Source organism: Odontesthes bonariensis, chromosome 1 (assembly GCF_027942865.1).
Source record: "Odontesthes bonariensis isolate fOdoBon6 chromosome 1, fOdoBon6.hap1, whole genome shotgun sequence".
NCBI lineage: Eukaryota > Metazoa > Chordata > Actinopteri > Atheriniformes > Atherinopsidae > Odontesthes > Odontesthes bonariensis.
The window spans coordinates 19,887,878-19,902,696 of NC_134506.1; the positions used below are offsets into that span (position 1 = coordinate 19,887,878).

General features: G+C 40.9%; 3 protein-coding genes across 3 annotated transcripts; 1 reads left to right on the forward strand and 2 right to left on the reverse strand.

Annotated features, from left to right (window-relative positions):
• Positions 1–105: 105 nt before the first annotated feature.
• On the reverse strand, positions 106–7,381 carry mphosph10 (M-phase phosphoprotein 10 (U3 small nucleolar ribonucleoprotein)). Its single transcript, XM_075454710.1, has 11 exons — positions 7,224–7,381; positions 5,317–5,980; positions 5,041–5,222; positions 4,774–4,939; positions 3,466–3,607; positions 3,249–3,316; positions 3,020–3,157; positions 2,819–2,929; positions 2,416–2,523; positions 2,106–2,336; positions 106–404 (listed from the first exon to the last, which is right to left on the reverse strand). The coding sequence occupies exons 1-11, from the start codon at positions 7,307–7,309 to the stop codon at positions 255–257; spliced, it is 2,046 nt and encodes a 681-aa protein (XP_075310825.1). The 5' UTR covers positions 7,310–7,381; the 3' UTR covers positions 106–254.
• On the forward strand, positions 7,333–9,404 carry mcee (methylmalonyl CoA epimerase). The gene is made up of 3 exons (XM_075454949.1): positions 7,333–7,430; positions 8,113–8,450; positions 9,055–9,404. The coding sequence occupies exons 1-3, from the start codon at positions 7,403–7,405 to the stop codon at positions 9,205–9,207; spliced, it is 519 nt and encodes a 172-aa protein (XP_075311064.1). The 5' UTR covers positions 7,333–7,402; the 3' UTR covers positions 9,208–9,404.
• A 2,313-nt stretch (positions 9,405–11,717) lies between these two features.
• LOC142371457 (ferritin, heavy subunit) lies at positions 11,718–14,566 on the reverse strand. The gene is made up of 5 exons (XM_075454166.1): positions 14,265–14,566; positions 13,691–13,796; positions 12,966–13,112; positions 12,497–12,622; positions 11,718–12,156 (listed from the first exon to the last, which is right to left on the reverse strand). Exons 2-5 carry the CDS (start codon positions 13,790–13,792, stop codon positions 11,998–12,000), a joined length of 534 nt encoding a protein of 177 aa, XP_075310281.1. The 5' UTR covers positions 13,793–13,796; positions 14,265–14,566; the 3' UTR covers positions 11,718–11,997.
• Between the last annotated feature and the right edge of the window lie 253 nt (positions 14,567–14,819).

Sequence of the window (14,819 nt, forward strand, 5' to 3'; positions counted from 1 at the left end):
TCCATACTTCCACAGAGGGAAGTGCTTTTCGACTTTAATGTGATTTAATATTTATTAGTTGGGTTGATGCTGCACTAATCAGAGCAAAACAAACACCAACACATCTTCACACTTGATTAATTTTAATGAAAATGGCAACATTTTACACAGACTTTGAGGTTTAATATATTGCAGCTTTCTTATAAAAAAAAAAATAAAAAAAAAGAATTTGTACAGTGAAAACTTGATCATAGAAAAACAAACCATCCGAGTCATCACAATTTGAGTCTGCTGACGGAAACCACTTTGTTTTTCTTCTTCTTTGAATACTGCTCCTTTGTACTTTTGATCTGACTTTTGACCTGATCCTGGAGCTGAGAGAAGAAGGCTTGAGAGGACCGTAGAGCTTTGTCCTTTCCTTCGTCCTGAAAACAAGGAACACCATCAGACAAGTCACTTCGGGAACATTCTGCGTAATCTAAGAGTTAATGAAGTGTTCACTTTGGCATCTAAAGGTGTGGCCTGCCAGGACAGCGGAAATTTGCGAGCAATTCATAACAACGCTTAAAATAGATGACACACAGGTATGTGTCATCTAATTCAGGAGACAGTACCAGTTAAACAGGGCACTCAAATTAACATATGGGAGTAATCTGTTTACGTTTATGCATTTGGCAGAAGCTTTTATCCAAAGCGACTTACAGGTAGGCAGGTACGGTAAGGGGGTCTTACCTAAGGACCCCTACTGGAGGTATTACCTTTGATGCAGGGGATTTGAACCCAGGTCACCTACACAAAAGGTGGCAATCTTACCACTATACTATCCAGTCCCTGTATCTGTATCTTCGGTGGCCCAGAAAGGTCAATGCGCTACAAAAGCCGCAGCACACAACACATCAGCCACAACGGAAGTGATTGGTGTCTGTTGAGTAATGCATCCCAACTTTGTGTTGAAATACAGACACCCGATGGTCTAATTGTGTATCCTACATCATAATTGATCTGTTTTGATGTGGTAGTTATTTATTTAGCCCTGCCAAATGCACTCTCCAAGAAATCTACTGCAGTACACAGCCTACCCATGACATCACAGTGGGTATAGAAACGTAAACATCAATTGCCAGGTATGTTCAGCATATAATCAACGGCTCAGTGTTGTTTCATGGGTGTGTTACATGCTGTGACAGAAAAGAAAAACACAAAAAATAAAGTTTGACTACAAAGAAGTCCAGATGAAGCATATAAAGAACGTTTCTCTCAGTGGAATAGCCTCCATGTTTGCAAACTACAGGCTCCAGATAACTTATATCCATGAATGAAACCTATAAACACTGGTGCATCGACTTTGACCCGTAATACGCCAAATAAATCATTGCAGTGAGGGACAATAACTGGTAGGCTCCGTTTATTTAGCGGTGCGCGTTTCTATATTTTTCCATTCGTGTTGTGACTTTTGTCTGGCGTTGACCTTTCTGGGTCTAGCCTATTTTGTATGTAGGGATGCTCATTAGGTCACACTGCGGCCAACCAGAGTATAAGCAAAAAAGTGGCAAAGAACTGACACCTCCAATACCCCACAATCGATCAACCAATTCAAAACTTTAATTATCGACTAAAGCTTAGTCAGTTATTATGGGGCCGCCCTAACCAGTAACACAATCCAAAGTGCTCCGACACAACCAAGTCTCGTTTTACTATTCCTACTAAGATAATAGCAGAGAAGTGTTGTTGAAAATCTTTAATCAAAGAGTCAGAAGTTAGTTTATTTGAAGTTAATTTGATCTTTCATGAGGCTTCATATTTGCTCATGCGATTTGTGTAAAATAACCTTTATCATCAAATGTAGTAATGTGAAAATCAGACCATGTTCGCTTAAATGTGGAGAAGTATGCTTTCAATGCAAATTCATGTTCAATATCTCAAACTGTGACGAAGAGTGCTGAGATTCAGTCTTCCGAGACCAGGATTAGGTGCACTTAGCGAATTTGGTCACAATGATTATTTTCTAAATCCCAGTAGTTACAATGCAAAACACTTTGAATATGCTTGTTCTCATCTCCCACAGAGACTCAGCCTGAATGCAAACTGATCTAAGCAAAGTGAAGTCAGATAAAACAAACACTCACCTTGAGTATCGTGGTTTTGCCTCCTTTTGTGAGTTTCTTCAAGTTTTCTGCGACTTCAGCCTTTGACTGCTTTTTGTTCTCCCCAGTCTTGCTGGCGTCTTTAAGCCTCTGTCTCTTTTCTTTCTCTTGAATCTTCAGGCGCTTCACCTTCTTTTTCTGGCGTCTCTCACGCTTCTTGTCTGTGGATGTCTTCTCGGTGTCACCCAGTATATTTCCTGCTTTGTTCTTCTCCTTTGGTAAGAAGAAAGTGTTATCAGACATATAACGGAACATACAACGGTATAATTGTTTGTGTGGACAGATGGTAAACCTTGATTTCCTCTGGTGCGAGCAGCGTGGCATCACTAGTGCTGACTGGAGCCACCTCCTCCATGGTGACGGATGGTAAGTTAGAGACAACTTTGACCTCAGGGATGGGCTGTGCAAAAAGAGAAGGAAGAAAATAAAAAAAGCCAATATGAATGTGTTTATTAGTGACACAATAGGCCCGCCACCCTTTGCATTTATCAGTAATAACTGCAATGTTTTGAACTTTCTGAGCTGATTGGCTTGTTATGCAGACATAGGTTTTTTCCATGCATTAAATATCACATAACACACACAATGTCATTTGCCTGAGGTATAACAAGTATTTACTAAATACGCCTGTGATTTTTGAGTGTATTCTGTGATTATCCGGTGGCTTTAGGTCACTTATGTCTGGCAAAACTCACTGGTTTCGGCGTGAAGTGGAAGTTGGAGAGAGCGTCCAACTTTAGGAAGAGTGTGTCCATGAGTTTTTGAATTTCTACATGAGCAGAATTCTCCTTCACCTCGGTCTTTTGCTGGAATAGGAAAAAACAAAACAACAAAATGGACGCTACGCACTTCATAGGTGTTACTAGCAACAACAAAGACGAGGCAAAATGTCAAACCTGAGTCTGCTTGATGTATTCTTGCTCGTAGACTTCTGCTAGACTCTGTTTGCTCTTCTCATGGTCCAAAGTAAGCCTCTTCTTGTACTCAAACACCTCCTCTTTTGGCTTCTCTTTGCGGACCACATCATCAAACGCCTTACACAAAAAAGGGAGTGAAAGGCACTGGGTTAGAAAATATCATTGTGCATTTTCCAAACAAAATAAAACACGAGTTACTGTGACAAACCTGATCTTTAATCCTCTGTTTGATGATGTCTTCGAGCTGTAGTGTGGTTTCCTCTGTGATGGCAGGAGCTAAAAAACAAAACCTTGTTAAATGGTTTATAAGAAATTTGTGTGATTTCAACAGCAACCTCGAGTGACGAAAACACAGAGCCGGTCTGGACAATTCCATCAAGAAAAATGATATACATAACATCTCCAACATTTAAATGCATGCTCACCCATTCTTGATGTCTGCTCAAACTCCACATCTTCCTCCAGCATGCTGTTCTCTGGACGGGTCTGCGCTGTCACCTCCCCCAGCAGCTGCCACGGCTTTTCGGAAAGAGCGCCTTTTTCCAACTCCTCGATCTTCTGTGACATCTGCAAGGTTAACCAGCAACAGTTGCCATTACTGAACTGAAATCTGCTCTGCCAAAGCATTAAGTTGAACAGGCTTAGCCGCTTCAGGCAATGTTAAGGTAAGATGCCCAGAAAGTCCAGTTTGAGTGTCACATCGACAAATTTGAATCACTCTTAAGCCCGTTTTCAAACAAGGAATTTTTCAATTTGTCATTTTGTCCTCAATGTTACTAAATCATACCAAGACCCAAAAGGCACTAATAATAAAAATGACCTAGTTAGTAAGCTTAACCATTTGCGAAGCTGTTACCTGCTGATTTCAGATTATTGGCTTCAGCTAATAATGACTCATATAAATAAATAATGAATAATTTTGGATGACTAGTTGTGTCATGTGGAGGTTTGTTATTTTGTGGCACGCTTAAAAATAAAGGCATTTGAATACATAATACATACGATACATATTTGGACATCGACTATCACAATAACTATCAAAGTTACAGATTTGGGTCAGCCTTTCTTCAAACTATAACATTCTTGCTGTGGGGCACCTTAAATGCTTCACCTGGTAGAGCAAGCACCCCACGTGTATGTCATTCCCCCTCCTCCTCTTTCCCATCAGCACTCTTGTATGTTCTAATTGTTCTAAAAATTCTAATCATTGTGTTAGTCTGAACTGAACTTCTTAAACTGACACATCCAGATATTGCGGTTGGAAGTCAATATTCTCCTGTATGTCTGTTCAATCAGACCCAAAATGGCCACTGACTCCAGGTTTAGCTACTGAGTAATCTGGGGGTGTTATAGAGATTCAAGTAGAAAAAAATCCTCATTCATGCATGAAAAATATTTGGCCTATTTAGAGTTTGCATGTTCTCCCCGTGTATGAGTGGGTTCTCTCCAGGTACTCCGGCTTCCTCCCACTGCCCAAAAGCATGCATGTTAGGGTAATTGGTGTCTCTAAAATTGTCCTTAGGAGTGAGTGTGTGTGTGGTTGTTTGTCTCGTTTGTCTCTGTGTGGCCCTGTGTTGGACTGGCGGCCTGTCCAGGGTGTACCCCGCCTGTCGCCCAATGACCGCTGGGATAGGCTCCAGCCCCCCCGCAACCCAACAGATGGATTAAGCGGGTATAGAAAATGGATGGATGGATGGAAAAAATCAAATAAGCAACATCTGAAACCTGGTTACCTTTTCTTGCCGTTTCTCAAATGAAGACTTTGAATCTGACTTTTCCGAGCTTGGAGTTTTTCCTCCAAAAATGTCCTCCAGGTCTTCCCCCTCGCTGTCCTCATCTTCAGAGAGATTAAAGGCCACTTTCTTATGCGATGCTTTAGGGTGACTCCTCAGCTCATCCCTGGCAAACAAACGGTAGAACGACACAATCATGCTGGAATCAACCAAACAAGCTTCTCTCACACATAATCATGGACATTGCATCATTTTAATCACACTTACTCATCATCACCCTCCTCTTCACCATCAAAATCATCTTCTTCGTCATCCATTTCTTCTTCACCTTCGTCCTGGCTCTCATCCATGTTGTCATCCTCTCCATCTGACTGCTCATCTGTTTTAGCTGGTGCACCATCCACTGCATCAAAGAAGTCCTTATACTTGAGATCTCTGGAGCTCTTTACCTGTAAAAATGAACAATCCATACATTTTCTCTCTGTTTTTAATTTCTACTATCGCGACTCAAAGAAATAGTTGGAAACGTGATATAATACATACTGCTTTTTTCTTTTGCTTTGTGGCAGAAATAATTTGCTCCAAGTCAAGATCATCATCTTCATCAGAGGGAAGGTCCTGAAAATAGTCTAAATCATCTCTATCCTCCTCTTCCTTTCCCTCTCGCTTGTCCATATCATCAAGAAACGACTCCATCTCTGACAGTTTGAAGAACTTATCGTCAACCTCAGAAGGAACCACCTTTGTTTTGGAGTCTGCCCTTCTGCTCGCATTTTTCTGCTTCTCTCGTTTCTCCAGAGCATCCACATCAAAATCTACATCAGAGTCACGCTCTGAGTAATCCTCTGACCCCTCTTCAGCCTCCACAGCCTTCCTCTTAGACAGTCTGGGTGGTTCCACGTCTTGGTCCTCAATGACATTTTCGTCATCTGTCGCTCCCTCTTCTTCTTCACCACCATTCTCTTCCTCCTCTGACAACAAAGTTAAAGTCCTGTCTGACACAACCTCTTCAATAGCATTTTTAAAGTGTTTCAGCACAGCATCGTTCTGCAGCTCCAACTCCTGCCAAATCTGCTCCTCATCAAAGTTTTCCACCACCAGCTGAGCCAGTGGGCTGCTTTTATAATCTGCAGGCTCCTGAGCTTTGTGGAGGTCATACAGGGTCTTAGTGAGGGAAGTAAAGTCTGCCGCCGCTCCATCTTGAAGGCTGAAAAAGTGGACACAAACAATCAGGATGATAGGGGTGCTTCATTTTAATTATTGAAAATACACCTATATCCAAGCATGCGATCTTTGGTGATCAAATGTCTGCACCAAGTTCTGACTCACTTTGATTTGAACCCAAAACATCCTAAATCCAAGTGATGATTAATGTCTTTTTGATTCTGCTCTTAGGATTTTGATGCAGTAGCCACTATTCTTCGATCTGCATGCTTCAGTTTCCAAAATATGTCACCTCTCCAAGATTTGTAATGTGTCCAATGAGCTTAGGTTTAATCGTTTCACAGCCAATCAGGCTCTTTTTGTTATTTATTAATTATTGACGCTTTCTTTATTCCTCTGACAATCGCATCACAAGAAAAATAATCATATTATCCAAGATATTAGATGTTCAGATTACCCAAATCTATTGGTTAGCCATCTTTTTAAATCCAAAATGACCTATCACAGGTACAGCAGCATTGGTGTGTACGTTGTCCAATCACACATGCAGAAACCGCGTTTAGGATGATTTAGAAGTTTTGTCATTTCATAGTTTAAGAAGATTAGCTGTGACTCTAATGTTTACAATGATCTCAGAACCGCCTGAACCAGCAGTTGGAGTACACGACACATCACAGCTGAGCTGACGGGTGTACAAAGTTAGGCCATATTTCACAGTTAATCACCAACATTGAAAGATTGACCCCATCATTTATTCCTTTTCATAGATGGATAGATTGACAGATATCGGCCATAAAAAATCCATCATCGGTCGGGTTGTACTTCGCATCCTCAGATTAAAGAGTTCTGTAGGCTAATTGTTGCTAATCTAGCAATACCTTAGGTATCATTATCATTACATCTTCTTTTTCACAGCATTACATAGACTGTTTCCTCCATTTTCCTCCATTCCTGAATACAAATTACAATAAAACGGTTGGGTTAGTTGGCCCCTTTGAAAAAGAAAACATTTTTAAAAGTGTAAAAACTACGCGAGAGTCCAAATGTTAATGTGGGACAATGGGTTCTGTGGTTGCTGCTAAAAGTCTGACCACACTTAAATGACTAAACTTATAACATCAGATAAATCCGAAAATTATAAATAATAAAGCCTTCAAACCATTTTTATTTCACTGATTGTTGTGACAACGTGCAGTTAGCATTAGCCGATGGTTAGCCGGGCGAACCCTCTATCGACACGTAGACAACATTTAACAACTATTTCAACAAAAACAACCAACACTTGCCTCAGAAAGTTCTCTGGCTGTGCGGTGGTGGCATTTATCTTCTTGACGCAGTCCTCCAGCACAGTCCACGTATCTTCATTAGCCATAACTCCCGTCACATGTGTGACTCTCTGTGTTGCAGATAAATAGGCTCAACGAGGAGCTCGTCCGCACTCGCAGATTGGTTCCGAGGCACAAACATGGCGTCCGCGTTGTTGAAGGTTGCAGGTTGGTTATGGCGAAAATGATCTAACTGCCATATTCACACTTTTCCGCAGTACTTTCCGCAGTGATAGTTTTGTACTCCGAGTCGTTGTAGAGCTTCAAACGGAACTTCATCGTTGGAGAACAAAACTATGCTCGCGTGGCGTGAACAGTTTGCCTTTAAACGTTTGTGTACTGTACACTGTATTTAGACGAGTTAATTTTAAGTGAAAGTACACGGTAATGACTTGTATTGAGTCGTAAAACGTCTGTACACTTTTAGATATCGATTTTTAACTTGTGTTTGACAACTTCCCTGAACTTAAAATTGTCTTATCCATTTGTAAACACGCACCTCACTTTGGATTGTTGACAAATGTAATTCACATGTAGCCTACAGTAGGCCTTCTCGCCATTAAACCCGTGCTATGGAGACAAACCTTTTATTTTATTATTGGGCAGAGCATCTCTAATATCAGGAACTATCATGAAAATATGTCCAGAATATTAAAGCGTATCTATAGTTGATTCTGATTATCTAACGATTTGAAAAAGCTGGTACACACAGCTGCACTGTAGAAGCCCTGTAGCTTCTTTAAGGAAGAGGAGGGAAATAAACCACTATAGTTTTAAGAGTTCTGTTCCAAAATGGTCAGTCCAACTCATGTTTTGTGTTTTTTTTTTTTTTTTTTCTCCCTTGATTCAGTGGCAGGTGTTTCCAGATGTTCTCTTGCCGCGCTATTGAGGGCGCATTCAACGGCCCCCCTCCATCAGAGTGTCCCTGGATCCCTGTGGAAGCTGGGGAAGCTGAACCACATTGCTATCGCTGTGCCTGACATGGAGAAGGCCACAGCTTTGTATCGGGATGTGCTCGGGGCTAAGGTGAGCGACAAGGTTCCCCTGCCGGAGCATGGCGTCTACACGGTGTTTGTGGAGCTTGGCAACACTAAGCTGGAGCTGCTCCATCCTCTGGGGGAGAAGAGCCCCATCGCTGGCTTCTTGCAGAAGAACAAGTCAGGAGGGATGCACCACATTTGTATCGAGGTGAGACGCCGACATTTGGATTACTGTCAGTGGACACTATCGGGTGCGCCTTGTCAGGTTTTTAAGGAGTAAACACTTAAATTTCCGATAATATATTAAACCTAATAGTGCAGAATGTTGCCACTTCTCAGTGAATTATGTAATGTGTTTTGTGCATGTGAACGAGTGTCCATAGCAGACATTTTTACTTGTCATTCTAGGAAAAAAAATGGCACTGACGCACCTGAATGGAATCATTTGTTCATGATTTTGTATTAATTTTTTTTTTTGTCATTTTTATTGTCCAACATTGGTTAAACATGACTTGTTTTGGCATAATCTTTTATTCAAAGCAATTCGCACCCCAGTAAGACTGTGGGGTGAAGTGTCTCGCTTGAGGACACTTCAGCATGTGGTTTAAAGAAGCGCTGAATGAGATTATCTGATCACTGGAAGGCTGCTCCTCTGCTTAATCTTAACTCGCTGTATGAAAATATTAAGTTTTATTTAAAAAAAAAAAATGTATATATACACATCTTAATTTGTGCCTTTACAAATACACAAACATGCCAATCTCTTGTAATGATGCATTATGGTGTTAACCAGGCTTTTCTCTTGGTGGCAGGTGGATGACATTAACACTGCGGTGGCTGACTTGAAGGCAAAGAACATCAGAACCCTGTCCGCAGAGCCTCGACTAGGTGCTCATGGGAAGCCAGTCATGTTTCTTCATCCGAAAGACTGCGACGGTGTGCTGGTGGAGCTGGAGGAAGCGTGAACGTCTCTGCCTGGCCAAGCTTTTCATTCACATCGGTGTTTGCAGTCACCTTGATGATGCTGTGACAATAGTATTGCTTCTTCCTCATAGTGCTCCTTATTTCAGGAACTTGATTGTTGACTTCCCTGTTTTGTTGGGAACAAATTACAATGTAATGTGTGTTTTGACAATTTCTATAAAGTGTTCTGCCAACCATTGAGTGACTCCTAAGTGAATGTCTGTTTGCGTTTGAAGTTAAAGTCAACTCACTGCTCATCTACTATACTCCAGTTTACTGCTGGCTGCTTAAAGCAGCATGTTTCTTAAACATTTAGAAGTATTGGTGATTTTACACTTTTTTTTTTTTTCTTTTTTTTTTTTTCTTTTTAATTTAAATGAGTTTTAAACCATTGACGTGATTCTAACTGGGCAATATTGCTCCAGAAATGATTACAATCAATATTGTCAGTTTCATACTTTTTCTAAATAACACAATTCATCAAAATGTGTAGTTTATACTATATGCGCCTGTGCACATAAGTCAGCCAATGATTAAGGTGTGTGTATATATATATAAAATCACTAATTTATCTAAACTTGTCAGTTCAGTGGGCTCTGTCCTGCTTGTCTTATTTTCAGATCACCACTAGAGTGAGTGATGAGCAGTCAGGAACAGGTATTACAAAATCGTGGAACTCGTGCTCACTCTTGCACATTTTGGACTTCCAGTAAAAAATTTTACTGTCTCACTTGGAGTTCCCCATCATACTTTTTTATTTCCCCCCATCTATTGACCATATGACAAATCCTATTAACATTTAAGTCATTGTATTCATGTCTTCAGTTGAGATTTAAAATGGTGACAAAAGAAACTTATGCCAAAATTGACATTGTTGCCCTTTCACAAACATATTCACTGACAGGGTGGTTTGTGTGTTACATCTACATCTGTGTGGGCTTACGTGTCTTTAAAGCGATGCTGTACGTCCAAATGTTTCAACCCAAAGAAATGGAGTTCACAATCTAATGGAAATTCCAAGTACACCCAAGTGTCAGGAATTGTGTGTGAATCATTCCTTAAAATAAATCCTGAATATTTAACATGACAACTATAGTTAAAATTTTAGGGTTTCAACAGTTATTACAACTCCTCTCATTGCAGTTTGATTATTCACTTTCAGATGCTCCCATGTTGCACTCCTGCTCCGTAAACATCGATTGTTTTTTTTTTAAACAATATTTCACTTTAAGTCCCCGTATCGCAATTAAAGTGAGTCGGGAATTAAATGTAGATCCCGTGTTTAAACAATCTAGAAAATTCCACAAAATTCTGAAGGAAGTGAAGTATTTTCATGCCACTTTCAAACTGAATACCTCTTTGCTTGATGTCGTCTGAGGTCAAAAGAAATCCACCTATATGGCAAACAGGCTAAAGTGAAGTGAATGAGAATGAACGTTGCAGCTCGATAATCAAGTGCATTTTCTGTTACAAACAAACATGCTGTTGTTCAGAAAGAGCCACTCCATCCCAGTAATAGCAAAGGACCTTGTGAAGCTGCTGGGGGAGGAAGGGGGTAAGGCAGGAAAGTATTTGTTTACACGGTAAATCGAGTCTTTTTATCAGAATGCTTTTGCTAGACTCAACACCAAAGAAGATTCCACTGCTCCAAAGCCACCAAAAAACAAAACACCGCACTGTAGTTTGCAACAGCACAGGAGACAAAGATGTGACTTTTGGCTAAATGCCATCCAGCCTGATGAAAACAAACCCAAGCTGTTGGACAAGTGTTATATTTGGAGGGAAATGTGTGAGGCTCGCCAAATGTAGGCCACCGGTTCAACCTTGGATCATGGCGGTGGCATCGGGACGTTGTGTGTCTACTCTACTGAAATGGATTGCATTGTGTAAATATGTGTACATGTTTATCCAACATTTCATGTCATAAAGCAAGGAGGTTAAAACTTAATTGTACACGGGATCATATGAGTGGACAGTCATCAAGGTAAAGCCAAGGTACTGAAGTGGAAGTCTCAAAACCTGAATCCAATAAATCATTTGTTTGCAGAGTCATGTGCATCACAGAGGGCTTTGAACCTGACGAGAGCTCAGTCTGTAGGAATGGCTCGAAACTCTAACATACAGAACAGCTGAACACCAATACTGCCGAATACTGAAGTAGTGAGCTGACTCTTCAGAATGATAGCATTACAGATTTGGCCAAACATGGAGTAAACATCTGACTTCAACAGTACACACTGCAACTTAGAAAGCTCATCTTTGTTAATAACAGGATAGCCAATGAAACGTTGGGGCCTCAACAACAGACGCTTATTAGTTTTGCATCAAGCTGCCCATTTTTTCATTTGCAAACATGAAAAAACACGAGGATAAAATCTGTCCCCTCTAGTTACGTTTTCCCCAATAATGGAAGTGAAACAGATTTGCACAGCCCAGTATAGACGATTCAAATGCTCACTTCACCACTGGAAAAGTTTTTTTTTTTTAAATAAATAAAAAAAGCACATCAGAATCCAGAGGGTTCTATTTATTTGGTCTGACAAACAACACCTGGCATAAAACACAGTAAATGCAAAGTGATGACATGAACACAGCTGTGGAAGATGGAAGTCTAAAAATAACAACTCACATGAGTTTTTAGAAGTATAATGCGAATTAGATGACAATAACATGACTACTATAAGTTTAAATGACAAGCAGGTAACATGCAGAAGACTTCATGCTTTGAAAACAAAGAAGCAGGATACAAATATTCAAATACAGAAGCTTTTGGAAAAATTATCTGGACCAATTTAGCTGCTTTCTTTGCCCAGAGTGTGTTTGTCAAACAGGTACTCGGCCATGCCGTTCTGAGGTGCTCCCATGCGGCGCAGGTTGGTCACCCAGTCTCCCAGCTCTTTGATGGACTTCACCTGCTCGTCAAGGTAGTGGGTCTCAATGAAGTCGCACAACTGAAAGGAAAATGAAGAGTAATCGCATAAGAGCTGCACCACAAAACTTGGCAGAACTGCCCGCCAGACACCGACTTCTCCAGTGGCTGGGGAGCTTTGCATGCCAATAAAAATATGTCATTTATCTACTTTAACATACATCTGCCTTCAAATTCCCCAGCTGCACTGTCTAAATGTCATATTTAAGTTCAGAAAACAAAAAGAGGGAGTTAGTATTTACTGAGAAGAAATCGATCTTATTGTGTCCAAAGTTCAAACAGTTTTTAGTTTTAGTGCTTTGGACCAGAGATGGGGATTATCTTGATTATGTGCATTCACCATGCTGTGGTTTAATACTCACATGTGGGTCATTGTGATCAGTGCAGAGCTTGTGCAAGTCCAGCAGTGACTGGTTCACGCTCTTCTCAAGCTGCAGGGCACACTCAAGAGCCTCGACACCACTGGCCCACTCATCCCTATCGGGCTTCTACATGGAAAAAAGAAAGGGTTAGATGTCAGTGAGACATTTAGTCACGAGAGGGCGGTACACAAACTGACACAGATGAGCCTTCAGATCACCTTAATCTGGGTTTGCAGTTTAACGTTTTACTAAAGCTCAAAGGGTTGTTTCTCGGTTCTGAAAAGATAAGCAGCACATCCCACTCACGCCCTCTGTATCTTTTTGACGCTCCCAATATGGGCCTTGCGATACTCGTAAACCCGCAATCTCACACCCAGCAGCAAGTTTAGAAAAAAAAAATAATAATAATAACAATCTCAGAAAAAACAAACAAAAAAACAACCTTGGCTCATTTTCACAAAGCTCATACCCTGATATCTTGCAGGAAGATCCTCCCCCCCCTCTGGTTCTGCAGTTTCATCAGTTTCTCTGCATGCTCGCGCTCCTCGAGCGACTGACCACGGAAGAACTTGGCAAAGTTGTGTAAGGCCAGATCATCTCGGTCAAAGTAATATCCCTGAAAGGAGGAGAGAGGGGACACGTAATTATAAGTTGCTGTAAAAGCTCCTGAACCACAATGCAAAGATTCTAACCCGTTCACATTTAGAGAGAAAAGAGGAGTCATCACTTCTTCTAAACATACACAGCTCTGTTGGGAGAAAACTGGTTAGTGACGCAGGCTTTTTAAGAGGGGCCGACATCTTTTCCCAGAACATGATGTTAAAAAAACCTTTGTTTAATTACTTTGTCACATAACATCCATCTCCCAGTAGCCAAAATAACTTATACTTTAACCAACTGAACTTATAGGCTACTCATACTTTAGTGCGTGGGCATCTGCTTGAATACCATTATCGATATTCTTCGTGTTTTAAGTTGGCACATTGCCCACACTAACATAACCACAATGCAGCCTTTTATACTGCAATCAAAATAACTTCATAAAAAAAAAAAAAAAAAAAAAAACTCAAACAAAGCTGTCACGGTTCCCCTTTCACTCCATACTTCCACATTTGTTGTCAACACCTGTTCAAGACAGTCCCCCCCACTCACTGACCCTTAGCAGCGAACTTCATTAAACTACTGGACTCTCACCATAGACAAGTAGACGTAGGAGGCATACATCTCCAGGTTGATCTGCCTGTTGATTGCAGCCTCGCAGTCTTGGTGGAAGTTTTGTCTCACCTGGGAACTCATGGCTCTGAAAAACAGAAATTGGACCAAATTAATCTCGGTCAATCAATACAATGGTGGAAACAAAACAAAACAAAAGTATAAATACTATACCCAGGAATTTTATACCGATTAATTAAATTAAAAGTATAATCTGCTCGTCTGCTTCTAAGGCGTTATTTGCACTCAGCCCTGCCAATACAGTTCAACATGGATATCTTTAATGGGACAGTTAAACGTATACCGTAAACATGTCAAGTGTGACCGTGGCTGAATCCAGGTCATCGTTCACCTTGCTGACGCTGAAAAGACCGCGCAGAGGCTGGAGAATAACAACTGCGCCAAGGGCCACGTTAGCGGCGGCAAGGTGAAAAACCGAACCAGGACAAATACATTACATTCCTCTTAACACGGACCAACAACAACACGGTGGCTGCTGTAACTCCTTCTGCTCCGAGTAAACAAGCACACACAAAGCTCAGAGATGTATTCTCACCTTATCTCGGTGGTAAATCGGCTTGTGAGGAGGTCGCTGATGTCCCGAGTGCTTCGTTGTTAGCAAAACAAACAGTTAGCTTCCGAGCTAAGCGTGATTTAAGATAACTTAGCAAACGAGTGTCTTAATTAAGCTTAAAGTTCAAGTTGACGTTATCGATGCAACTGTTACCGTCCCGTGTTGTAGAAAGACAGTTAAAAGGTTGCCGTTCAAGCACTGTTGAAGCAGGTAACCTTCACCGTCCGCTAACAAGTAGATCTACTGTGAGCGTTAAATAAACGAGTTGGTATAGACCGTTACGTCAATGCCGGAAAAGGGCGGAACATTAACGTAACCGAACGTATCAGCTTCCTGCCGCTAGGTTGCGTAACTATTTCTCCATTTATGACTAAAAGAGTAATTGCTTTTGAATGCAGTACACTCACCTGACAGATAAAATCCCTGTAAGTCATTTCGCAGGTAAATGTGTTTAATTCAGCGTCAGTATTGTTTGTGGTTGTTATGGTAACCGTATTGCGAATAAACGAAATGACTTTCAAACATATTGTGGAAGAG

Bases quoted from the DNA above. Each gene is read 5' to 3' on its own strand.
- mphosph10 (XM_075454710.1), bottom strand. From the start codon at position 7,309: ATGGCTAATGAAGATACGTGGACTGTGCTGGAGGACTGCGTCAAGAAG. The intron at 2,930-3,019 runs GTTTGACATTTT...TTCCTATTCCAG, and splicing joins AATACATCAAGCAGACTCAG to CAAAAGACCGAGGTGAAGGA. The intron at 405-2,105 runs GTGAGTGTTTGT...CCTTGTTTTCAG, and splicing joins GCAAAACCACGATACTCAAG to GACGAAGGAAAGGACAAAGC.
- mcee (XM_075454949.1), top strand. From the start codon at position 7,403: ATGGCGTCCGCGTTGTTGAAGGTTGCAG. The intron at 7,431-8,112 runs GTTGGTTATGGC...CCCTTGATTCAG, and splicing joins CGCGTTGTTGAAGGTTGCAG to TGGCAGGTGTTTCCAGATGT. The intron at 8,451-9,054 runs GTGAGACGCCGA...TCTTGGTGGCAG, and splicing joins TGCACCACATTTGTATCGAG to GTGGATGACATTAACACTGC.
- LOC142371457 (XM_075454166.1), bottom strand. From the start codon at position 13,792: ATGAGTTCCCAGGTGAGACAAAACTTCCACCAAGACTGCGAGGCTGCA. The intron at 13,113-13,690 runs GTGAGAGTCCAG...TCCTCCTTTCAG, and splicing joins CCTACGTCTACTTGTCTATG to GGATATTACTTTGACCGAGA. The intron at 12,157-12,496 runs GTGAGTATTAAA...TTTTCCTTTCAG, and splicing joins CTGATCACAATGACCCACAT to TTGTGCGACTTCATTGAGAC.